General features: G+C 37.7%; 1 protein-coding gene across 1 annotated transcript; it reads left to right on the forward strand.

Annotated features, from left to right (window-relative positions):
* Positions 1-3,638: 3,638 nt before the first annotated feature.
* Positions 3,639-6,581, forward strand: LOC133310663 (pentatricopeptide repeat-containing protein At1g18485). Its single transcript, XM_061511622.1, has one exon. The coding sequence runs from the start codon at positions 3,639-3,641 to the stop codon at positions 6,576-6,578; it is 2,940 nt and encodes a 979-aa protein (XP_061367606.1). The 3' UTR covers positions 6,579-6,581.
* The last annotated feature ends 6,126 nt before the right edge of the window (positions 6,582-12,707 follow it).

Here is a 12,707-nt window from a genome sequence, read left to right on the forward strand (position 1 = left end):
TTCCAAGACAAGCCTCGGTGCAAGACAAAAAATGAGAGGAATTGCATGGCATACGCTGTTTCTGAACCGTTGTTGCTGTCACTGAATTATGGCTTGTAGTGATGGTTTAAACTGTGTAATTTTATTTCCTTGTAGAAGCCATATATTCGCCAGTCGGCGCTTTAACGCTGCTCATGACAGTTGATACCTACATTCCTTGTACATGTCGCTAAGTCAGGTGAATAGGAGCTATTGCCAAAGAGCTAGAATAGGAACCTCGCTAGATGCAAGGTTTATAATAAAATCCTTGAGCTTCATCGCTTCATGCTAGAAGAGCCTGTGCCTTTGTGCATCTTTTATTACCGCTATGACTCTAATAATACGGTGCTTGTGGTCAGCTCCCATTGAATAACATATCTCATCGTGGGCTTTTGATCAACAAGAAGGATTGATATTTTCTTCATAGAGGACTGCACATCTTATCCTTTGTCAAAATAGGATCATTGCATTGGGCCTTCAAAATAGGCAACACGTTATCTGCACTTAACTTATCCAGGTTGCCAATAATCACAAGAATATTTGCCATTCAAACCAGTAAAATCACAGCTTGCAGATAATGAAGGTCTTACATGATTAGATCGCTGTGATATTTAGTGTGAAATTAATAGCATTGATATCACCATGATTTATGATTGATATTTAATGCTGAAAAAACGCACACTATTTTTAAATGTTAAAAGAAAAGTCTTGTTGTCTTGATGTTACTTTCCTTTATGTGCTGTTATGGTGTTGATAATATACAGATCTGGTTCCAACAAATAGCCATAATTTACATGCAATATCTTATATATTATTGATTTTTTCAATGCCTGCATGTGTCGGTTTGGCATCATTTAAGTTAAAACCCATATAACCGGGAAAAATAATGCCAATCAAATACATGAAAACGAGAATCTCGTGCCATCATCTTAAAGATCGTATACAAATGTGGAGCCACGAATTTTTGATATATTAGTAGCAAATTAGATAAAGATGAAATATGGCATTATGTACCCCAAATTTGATAAAGATGAGCTGACACAGTGACACGTAACAACTCCAATCAAAATCAAGTTGAAAACGTGTACGTGAACTTGCCAAATTGGAGTAATATATTAAAAGGAGATTCTGAATATTTAATAAATATTGAATCATGTTTCGGGGGTGGCTTTTTTAATTCCATCTTCCTAAAATTCTCGGCCCATCATATATAATAGTAATAAAAACTTGATATTATAGTGGACCTTTGTTTTAAATTTCAAAAGAGTATATCCAAATAATATTAAAAGGATGAATTCTTTTATCATATATCCACATAAAATATTAAAAAGGGTGGATTCTTTTCTCCCGCAAATTAAAATTAGACAAAGGAGAAAAACTTAGCTTTTGTCCTTTGCTTGATTTGTTTCCTTTTTGTTAGACCCGATCTTTGACACAATCAAGGTCCCGGTCTCCATCTCGACGATGGTGGTGGTGGTCATCATTTCGATCTTAGCACCAATCTTATCTCTATCTCGGTTTCGTCATGCTTGCTAAAGTAATTGTGAATTCCGATCTTGAAAGGTTGATAAGCATCATTTTTTGGATTTTGCACCCATCGTCTTAGGATTTAGATGTGGCGGCGGTTGCTGCCTTTTCACCACTATTGGGGTAGGGATAGAATTCTATCGTCCCCACAGACGGCGCCAATGTTATGTCTGAAAGACAGAGATGTCCAACCGGTGGCTGGTATATTTTATGTAGGATCTAGGTGTCCTCTCTCAAGTATCTATGAATGAGATACCCTTGAGGGTAGGCTGATCACTGTGCACAATAATAATAATCGACATAGTCAAGACGTGGGATGTGTACACAGTGACAAGCTAAGAGAGAGGGTTTAGAGAGTGTGTATCTTATTGGTTTAACCCCGTATTTATAGAGGGGTTACCTGAAGGAGTGTACTTTTGGGCCTCTTAGGAATATTGGGAGCCCAAGTCCAACTGTTTAGCTGTCTGGATAGGATCGTCATCAGTAGGAGATTCTCTTCCTTTTGTGATGTCCTTTATTGGTCCTTCTAGAATATGGGCCTTTCTCAGGTCCATAACAGTTATAAAACTCTCATAACGAAAAACAAAATCTCCAAGGTTTTCAAGATCAATTGCAAAAAATTTCAAACGAAATTTTATCATGAACTTTAGGTTCTATATGCAAATTTAGAAATATTTTTATAATTAAAAAAAATTGGGTCTTATAATCATATATGCATAGCTTTGATACCAAATGAAGAAGATAATTTTCAACCCATTAGATATGTGAAAAGCTGTTGTTTAGTAATTTTGAATGTTTGTTAAAAATTATATTATGTTTTACTGATTGAGAAAATCATATTAGGTTTTACTTTTTTTTATTAATTTCATTGCATTTCTTTGTTATTTTTTTATGGGGAAGATTATACTTACAACATATTTTTGTTTACAACCTTTTACAACCATATTTTAACCGTTGATTTCCGTCAATCAATGGTTATTATTTTCGCAAATCAAACTCATTAATTAATATTTAATTTGCAATGAATGATAACCGTTGATTGACGGAAATCAACGGTTAAGATATGATTGTAAACAAAAATAGATTTTAAGTATAACCTTTCCCTTTTTTATTGACTCTTGTAATTTGGATGTTTGTAAAAAATTCATATGGTTTTTTAAAATCTTATAAATCTATATTGTCCTTTCAAATCTTATAAATTCTATTAAAATCCTTTAAAATTCAATCTTATGAAATTTTTATTGTAAAAAAAGTTTTTAAAGTCTCCGCAATTCTAAATAGTCTTTTAAAATTTATAAGATTTTTTAGCTCAAAAAAGTCTTTTAAAATCCTAATCCAATACACCCCCTTATAATTTGTGCCTACACAATGCTAACAGATCAAGTGAGTCTAAATTATTTTATACAGGACTTACTTATTTAAGTCAAAACCTAGTTCAGCCTAGTCTATTTATATCCCTATAATCTTTCTTTCTCTCTCTTTCTCATTTTATGGAGAAGAGAGAATATAAAAAGGAAAAATTGAGAGAAGATAAAAAAACTACCAAAATACTGTAGTTTCCAATGTTGTTAAAATCGAGATTTTAAGTAAAATCGGAAATGGATTAAAAAATCGTAAAACGTAAAATCGTAATGTAAAAAAATCGTAAAAACGTAAAAGAGTTTGGAATATTGGTAAAATCGTTTTGATGAAAAAATCGTAAAAACGTAAAATCGTAGTGATAAATCAAGATTTTGACAACTATGGTAGTTTCATTTAAAATGACACAAATTTATGTCCCTTCGGAATGACAAATATTTTTGCCTAAAAATATATATACAGAAGAAAGAAAAATATTTATCCTTTTAAAAAATAATTATTTTGGTTGAAACTACTATTTTTTATTTTATATTTAAATTAAAAAATAAAACTTTCACTTCTTCCTACTATGATTTTTATTTCACTTATTATAAAATATAATAATTTTGACTGGTATAATTTTATATCTTTTATAAGGAGAAAGAATAATTCCTATATAAAAAATCTGATATTTAAGCATTTTCTAACTACCAGTTCAAAATTCTAGTATACTGAAACTGAAGTGAAGTCTGGTAATGGCTTGTGTGGCGCCACAACCTCTGTCATGCCATTACCATCGAAAACTCACCATTCAACAAAGAACCACTTGGGCATGGAACAACATAAAACCCTTTCCTTCATTTACGATTCCAAAATTATCATCCCCTTCTCTCACAACACACAAAACGGACTCACCCACTTACTCTCAGTCACAGTGCCATGTACCTTATCTCCAACGCTTACGCAATCTCTGCGACGCTGGGAACCTCAACGAAGCCTTCAACTTGCTTCAATCACATTTCCACAACGGCGTCGTTTCCTCTTCAGAAGCAATTAGTGTGTTGCTACAAGCCTGTGGGCACCACAAAGACATCGAGCTTGGCCGAAGAGTGCACGCTATGGTCTCTGCGTCCTCGCAGTTCAGCAACGACGTCGTTCTCAACACCCGCATTATCACAATGTACTCCATGTGCGGTTCACCCTCGGATTCACGCTCCGTTTTCGACGCGTTGCAGAAAAAGAACTTGTTTCTTTGGAACGCGCTTCTCAGCGGGTACACCAGGAACGCGCTTTTTCGCGACGCGATTTCCCTGTTTGTTGAGTTGCTTTCCGCGACGGCGTTCGCGCCGGATAATTTCACGTTGCCTTGTGTAATTAAGGCGTGCTCGGGGCTCTTGGACGCGGGATTGGGGGAAACGATTCATGGGTTTGCGTTGAAGATGGGTCTTTTATCGGATGCGTTTGTGGGTAATGCTTTGATTGCGATGTATGGGAAATGTGGGTTTGTGGAGAGTGCTTTCAAGGTGTTTGAGAGTATGCCGAAGAGAAACTTGGTTTCGTGGAACTCGATGATGCGTGGGTATTCTGAGAATGGGCTTTTTGAAGAGAGTTATGATTTGTTTAAGGGACTGTTGAATGGCGAGGAAGCTTTGGTACCTGATGTTGCTACCATGGTGACAATGTTACCTGTGTGTGCAGCACAAGGTGAAGTGAAAATGGGGATGGTACTTCATGGTTTGGCTTTGAAACTGGGCCTTAATGAGGAACTCATGGTGAATAATTCCCTCTTGGATATGTATTCGAAATGTGGTTACATAGGTGAAGCACAAGTTCTGTTTGATATGAATGGTGACAAGAATGTTGTATCTTGGAATTCTATGATTGGGGGATACTCTAAGGCGGGAGATTTTTGTGGAACGTTTGAGCTGCTGCGGAAGATGCAGATGGAAGAGAAGTTAAGGGTCAATGAGGTGACCCTGTTAAATGTTCTGCCAGCTTGTTTAGAAGAGCTTCATCTACTGCGCTTGAAAGAACTTCATGGTTATTGTTTTAGACGTGGATTTCAGAATGATGAATTGGTGGGCAATGCTTTTGTTGCTGCCTATGCAAAATGTGGTTCACTGGTTTATGCTGAGCGTGTATTCCATGGTATGAAGGCTAGAACAGTGAGCTCTTGGAATGCACTGATTGGCGCTCATGCGCAAAATGATTTTCCAAGAAAGGCTTTAGACTTGTACCTTCTGATGACAGATTCTGGCTTAGAACCTGATTTGTTTACAATTGGTAGCCTTCTTTTAGCTTGTGCCCGCCTGAGATTCCTACACTATGGCAAAGAGATTCATGGTTTTATGTTGCGTAATGGTTTAGAATTGGACAATTTTATTGGGATATCATTACTGTCACTTTATATTCACTGTAACAAAATGTTACCAGCAAAATTATTTTTTGATAAGATGGAAAACAGAAGTTTAGTATGCTGGAATACAATGATTACTGGCTTTTCACAGAATGAACTTCCTTGCGAGGCCCTTGACACATTTCGGCAAATGCTTTCTAGTGGAATTCAGCCTCATCAGATTGCCATAATGGGTGTTCTGGGGGCATGTTCACAAGTGTCAGCATTGCGGCTGGGGAAAGAAGTTCACTCTTTTGCACTGAAAGCTCATCTCACGGAGGACAGCTTTGTTACTTGTTCATTAATAGACATGTATGCAAAATGTGGATGCATGGAACAATCTCAAAACATTTTCGACAGGATAAATGCAAAAGATGAAGCATCATGGAATGTTATAATTGCAGGATATGGAATTCATGGGCATGGACTGAAGGCTACAGAGCTGTTTGAATCAATGCAAAGCTCAGGGTGCAGGCCGGATTCTTTTACGTTTATAGGATTGCTAATGGCCTGTAACCATGCTGGCTTAGTAACAGAAGGGATAAAATATCTTGGTCAGATGCAGAGTTTGTATGGCATAAAGCCAAAATTAGAGCATTATGCATGTGTGGTGGACATGCTTGGCAGGGCAGGACAATTGAATGAAGCTTTAAAGCTTGTAAATGAGATGCCAGATGAACCAGATTCAGGGATATGGAGTTCATTGCTCAGTTCCTGCAGGAATTATGGGGATTTGGATATTGGGGAGGAAGCTTCCAAAAAGTTATTAGAGTTGGGACCAAAAAAAGCTGAGAATTATGTATTGCTGTCAAACCTATATGCTGGATTAGGAAAATGGGATGAGGTGAGACAGGTGAGGCAGAAGATGAAGGAGATTGGCCTTCTAAAAGATGCAGGATGCAGTTGGATTGAAATAGGAGGAAAGGTTTATAGATTTCTTGTTGGTGATGGATCACTTTTGGAATCAAAAAAAATTCAGCAGACTTGGATTAAATTGGAGAAAAAAATAAGCAAAATTGGATATAAACCTGACACGAGTTGTGTGCTTCATGAACTGGAAGAAGAGGAAAAGATTAAGATACTGAAGAGCCATAGCGAGAAGCTTGCAATTTCTTTTGGTTTATTAAATACGGCTAAAGGTACAACCCTGAGGGTTTGCAAAAATCTACGCATTTGTGTAGACTGTCACAATGCGATTAAATTAGTATCTAAGGTTGCTGAAAGGGAGATTTTTGTAAGAGACAACAAGCGCTTTCATCATTTCAAAAATGGATTTTGTACCTGTGGAGATTATTGGTAGTTGAAGAAGGTGTATATTATTTTTTAAATCATTAATTTGCATGAACGAGGGACACCAGAAAATTTTAATGTTGTGCAGAACTGCTTCTGCTTACCTTCCACATAAAACAGCACTTACGTTTTATTTTTATTTTTATTTTTATTTTTATTTTTATTTTAAAAATGAGCACTAACATATTTTGTTCACTGTTAAATGCAAGTTTTTGCATATTGTGTAAGTATTGAGCCCATGGCAATACGGATTAGGATCACATTTTGTATTTACAATGAAAGAAAAATACACAATTTTCAGTGAATTGAATTTGTTATATTTTCTTCCAAAGACTGTCTATCTTGAGCTTGTGACGTGATCTCTTAGAAATTTTACCAAGTGTTATAAAGAAATTTGAATAAGTGTTCCAAAAAAAAAAAAAAATTGAATAAGAGTACTCCTATTTGTACAGATTTTATCTTAATAATATTTATTATTGTTATGGACTCATATGTGAGGCCTATTTAATATAAGGCCTAATAAAGGGCAATCCAAATACAAATATGATATAATCAAAGGAGGAATATCTATCAAAGATATTAATCCAAATATGACAGCGTTAAACATGAGTTTGGGCTACTAGAAGAGGCACAGAAGCTCCAGAATCCTACTAGCCACAGGTAAACTATATAAGTAAAAGATAAGACCTACAGGTATGAGTATTCTCTCTCTATTACTGTTATGTTGCCACTGTGCACACACACCACCCCTTTGGCAAAATCGTTCTTTATTCTTAGTGCACAGTGATCTGTTGAACTCAAAGGTATCTAATTCATAGATACCTTAGAGAGAACACCTAGATTCAAAAGTAACTCACTAGCCTATTGGGCTAGACATCTCTGCCTTCAGGACAGAACATTGGCGTCGTCTGTGGAGAACGTCTAAATTGTTATTCCTACGATCACGATCAAGAATGGCGGTTCGAATCTACCGTTGAATCCTGTTGTGGAGGAGGTAAATCAACCACAAAATCAGCCTGAGCATGAGGTTGATAATTATGTTGTTCAAGTGAGTGAAGACATCTCAAATACAGCCTCTACACCCGCTCCACCAAATAATTCTCAAAACCAGATAATAGCTCCTCATCATCAACCTACAGATGCGGAAACTCTTGTTGCGCTTGCTGCAGATCCAGACACTCGCCTTGCACAAACCACGTTTACTGCGATCTTAAGGCGGATGGAGGAGATAGAACAACGTAACTATCGTCAACGGGAAGAAGATGTTAGAAGGTTTCAAGAGATGGAGCAATGTAACAATCTTCAGCGAGAGGAAGATGTCAGAAGATTTCAAGAGGAGGGGCGTCTGATGCAGATAAGGAATCTGGAGCGTGCTGGAGATCGAATCCAAGATGGAGAAATCGCAGAAGATAAACTAACAGGGAGATTCATCAACCCAGGAATGCTAATGATCAAGTCTGGGTTAATACAGATCATAACCTAGACACTAGAATCCCGGCTATAATTACTGAAGGACAAGGAGTGGCTAACACTGGTGGGGTTGCAAATCCTAATAATCAGGTCCAAATTGAGAACACTGGTGAAGTTCGCAGCCGAAATAATAACCACAATGTGAATATGATAATTCCTACCCTAAATGCTAGATCAGGAAGGAATGTGGAGAACAACCGGGGTGATATGTATCACAACCGAGATATCCAGTTTCAATATAACCTGGATCAAGTACAAGGTCGTGTTGAAGCTGGTGCGTATAAGAGGAAATATAGTAAGGGACAATACAATAATAGTGCATTTACTAGTGAAATCCTTAAAGCTTCATTCCCAAAGGAGGTTGACTCGGCACACTTGTCGAAATATGATGGAAGTCAGGATCCTCAGGTCCACATTGACGCCTTTGACACTGATATGTATATCAGAGAGATTGATGAGCCCATCATTTCCCAGATATTTGCTATAACTCTGACTGGAGCTGCGCAGACATGGTTCTCAACTCTACCTGCAAATTCAATTGGATCTTTTGCACTTGGAAAAATTCGGCACCAATCTGGAGATACTCTCCAGAAATATTTGAACCGTTTTAAAGATGCAGCATTACAAGTTATGAGTTTACAAGAAAATGTTCATGTACATTTGATTGAAGCCAGCTTAGATGGTTCATCTTGGTTGGCAAAATCAATATATAAAGATCCAGTGAGAACTCTAGAAGAATTCAGAGCTCGATAAAAAAAGTACTTGGATCTGGAACAAATGGACATAGCAAATGCATCAGGAGAGGAAAAGAGGAACCAGAGTCCGAAAAGGAAAATTCCAGCTCCAAAGGAAAAAGAATGGTCAAGGAATAAAAAGAAAGACTTTCGAGGAAGAAACCCGGATGACAGATTTTGGGTAAGGAGGTATGAAAGGTATACTCCCCTAAATGTACCCCGGTCTCAATTATGGAAAGAAGTAGCAATGATCGAGATGAAGAAAGTATAGCGACCTCGGCCTATGTAACAAAGGAGGCTTGGATCAATCCAGGTATTGCGCATTTCGTAATGGACCTGGGCCCTCTACAGATCAGTGCTGGTGTAACAGCCCGTTACGTACCGGTATTGTTAACATTAATTATGATATTAAGCGCAGTTACAATCACAGCAGTTCATTTATGAAACGCGAATAAATTTTTTTCCGATTATTACGCGAGCATTTAAAACATAAAAAGGCGTAATAATTAAAAGCTGTGACCGTAACCATAAACTCTTGCGGAAGACTTATTTAAACTATTTTTATCACTTACGTTACTTATTATAAGTTACTAAGGAGTTCCCATAAACTCACTTAGCCAATTTCCAACTTTACGTTTTACACCAATTCGAATATGTTACACTCTAAGTTTTCTGCGACCAAACAGATCGCAACCAACCCTACTTCTCAGATTATATCTTTGTGTTACTTAATTCCCTTTTTAACAAGCTAAAATACGCTCAATTCGGAGCTCATTTGCTCCGGTTATCGCCGTTTGAAGTTGGATAAGCAATTAGCCCAAACAACCCCAAAAACAGCCCAAACCACTCACTTTGCCCGAATTACTGCACTCAATCGACTCAACCATTTGCTCTCAAATTTTTATCCTACAAACTAGACATCTCAAACTTCATTTTGATATATCACACGCTTAATTTGACGGAGAAACGAAGCGGGAATTAATTTCCCAAATCCGGTCCAGAATCTGCCTCAGGTGCAGGGGCACATGGGCAGTCCGTGTTTCTCTATTTATTTCAGGCCGAAGATCAACCCAGAATTTCCTCAAATTTTGACACAAGGTAGAGGACATCTCAACCTTCAAAATGACGTATGGCACGTCCCTAGGGGACCTCTATAGAGGGAGATATGCTCTTCCGAAGTTCGCCTAAAATCTGCCAATTCTACAGAAAATTCGCCAGAGTTTCCTTTGTTTTTCCAATAATCCCAAATTTGTAAAAGATCATTTAAAACCTCAATGTACCTAATAAACACATGATAATACAGTAATAATCCAATGGGTGGCACACACAAGGACCAACAACGCCTTGGGGCACTTACAACCCAATCCAGTGTATAGTTATTAAACATAGAGTCCATATTAATCATTCTTAAGTAGTTGCAATCACTAACACCTTTTTCATGCATATTTCCATCATACATATTATCATAACCTAAAATAGGCCTAAGGCCCTTCCATCATAATTAGACATGCATCAATACTATTACAATATGGCTTTACAAATTACAACTTGAAACTAAAACTTCAAATTACATTCTTCTAAAATTTCAACTTAATTTAAAAGACAACATAACCAAATACATCACTACTAGACTTAGGCAAAATGGCATGAACAAGATGCTAATGAAGCTACTAATAAATACAAATGACATGTTCATGCCCTAAGTCTAGCCTAGGCCACACGGCCAACAAAATGCAAAATAAGAAACGCTCCATCGCTCACTCTGCGGGCCTCTTGCCCGAGGCTCCTGCTCCACTGCTACCTCCTGAAATAAATGCCCCGAGACGGGGTGAGATATACGAATATATCTCAGTAACCAAGAGGTTCTGGAGAAAACTCCACCCAATGGTTCACTTCGATGCATATCAATAGAATACAACAACCACTTTGAAAACGGGATATAGCATGGGATTTAGAGAAGGGGGAATATAAAGAAAACAAAATACGACGATACGGGATGGTAACCCCAATTCCACGTACGCCCTCGGCATATATAAGCCTATGGGTATCATCCAAGGTGTGTTCACAGAAACCACAACCATGATGCCCAAACCAACCAAAACGCCAAAGACATTCCTAGTGTGCTCCTACCCGGATCACACACCATGACCGCAGTCAACTGGAACTCCCTCCTGGAGACCTATCCAGCGGAAGTCCGAAAATGCCCGAAGGCTAATAAAACTGTCTACTGGCCAGAGACTCGGTACATAAGTACCCATAGCAATAATGCATGCATGCTCATGTGTTCTATACTATTCATACACACTTCCTACCGTTGCCATCAACTGGCAAGGTGGAACAGAAAAGGGGAACAAGCCCCAGTACCAAGAGGTTACCTTAATTTGCGTTTCCACAAGCTCCGCAGCAGCTTATCCCTCAACTCGGTACACAGCGGAATGCCTACACAGAGGACATTCCCAATCACTCTCAGTTCAACCCATACACGTTAATTTATAATTACACATGTAATGAACCAATTTCTTACCTCAATCCACTTGGTCCCGGACCAAGGGCAATTCACTGATTCAAGATTCGGGATTCAGGTCGACGTACGGCAACCTATACAATAACGTACATCCATCAGTACTCGTCAAATAGTATCAAAACGCAAAAACACAAAAATCCTCCCCATCCTCCCTTGATGGTTCGGCCATTGTAGTGTAAATGTGAGATTTATTTTTCTAAATTTTCTTTCTCATTTTGTTACGTCTCATTAGGTTGTCAATAGGCCGGTTCAAGTGCCGGTTCGTCATTTTCGCGTCGAATTACATCAAAACGCGAAAATCGCCAAATCACCCCTTTTCCCCTTGGAGGTTCGGCCATGTAGGTGTAAATTTGAGATTTATTTTCCTAAATTTTCTTTCTCATTTTATAACACTCCCTTAGGTTGTTTAGAGGCTAGTTCAATCGTCGTTTTTCCGTTTTTCGACATTTACGCATCGTTTTGCGAAATATTTCATTCTGGGCTCATTTTGGTCTCTAACACAATTCATTTTTCTCCATTGATTCAAACACTCTCCAAGCACAACACAACCCATCTAAGCACCATATAACTACACAAATCATTATCCAATTCATTTTTCAACATCAATTCCTCAATCTTTCCTCAAAGAATCGAATTTTAACCTATGGCATTCCAAGGAATTTCCATACAACTTTAATCATTCCAACCTTCATACAACCTATTATATCATCATACCATCATGCCACAATTCATCAAACAAGTCTCAACACCAAAATTCACAAGTCCAAAATCATGATCATCAAATTTTTCTAAGTTAAATTCATCAATTTTCACCAATAAATTTCATCGCATTTCTAGCTCTAATACATCATTCTAACACATTATCATCTAATACACATTTTCAAATTGAGCTCTCTAACACAACACATCATCAAATCAAGCTTTAGGTTTCCAAAAATTCAATCACAATTAAACCATGTAAATGGGATGGAAACATACTCACAACAAAGGCTAGAAGCTAACCCAAGACTCCTCCAAGCAATGGAAGATCAAAAAGCTCCATGGACAACCATTTTTTCTCCAAAATTTCGTGGCTGTAAATGGCCAATATCTCCCCAAATACACGGTTTCAAGGCTCAAGAGTGGTACCAATGTGTTTAGAAGGTTGTTTCCAACAAATTTCAACACAAAAATCACTTGATTTGGTTAAGAAATGATCAAGTTATGGTGAAAAGAAAATTTGAATGCAAATGGGGTTTTTGGGGGAGGGGGCTGCGGGTTTCATGAAGAAGAAGGGAGGAAAGTGATGCATGAATAGTGCCAAGCACATGTGGCTTAAGTCACTTAAGTGGGGTGGGTCCCACCGCCACCTCACGCGATTTAAAACTAATCCGAATTTTCCTCCGATTCCACTAAACGTCCGTAAATTCAC

This window comes from Gastrolobium bilobum, unplaced genomic scaffold (assembly GCF_033153095.1).
Source record: "Gastrolobium bilobum isolate Gb01-03AN ecotype WA unplaced genomic scaffold, APGP_CSIRO_Gbil_v1 utg52872, whole genome shotgun sequence".
Classification (NCBI taxonomy): domain Eukaryota; kingdom Viridiplantae; phylum Streptophyta; class Magnoliopsida; order Fabales; family Fabaceae; genus Gastrolobium; species Gastrolobium bilobum.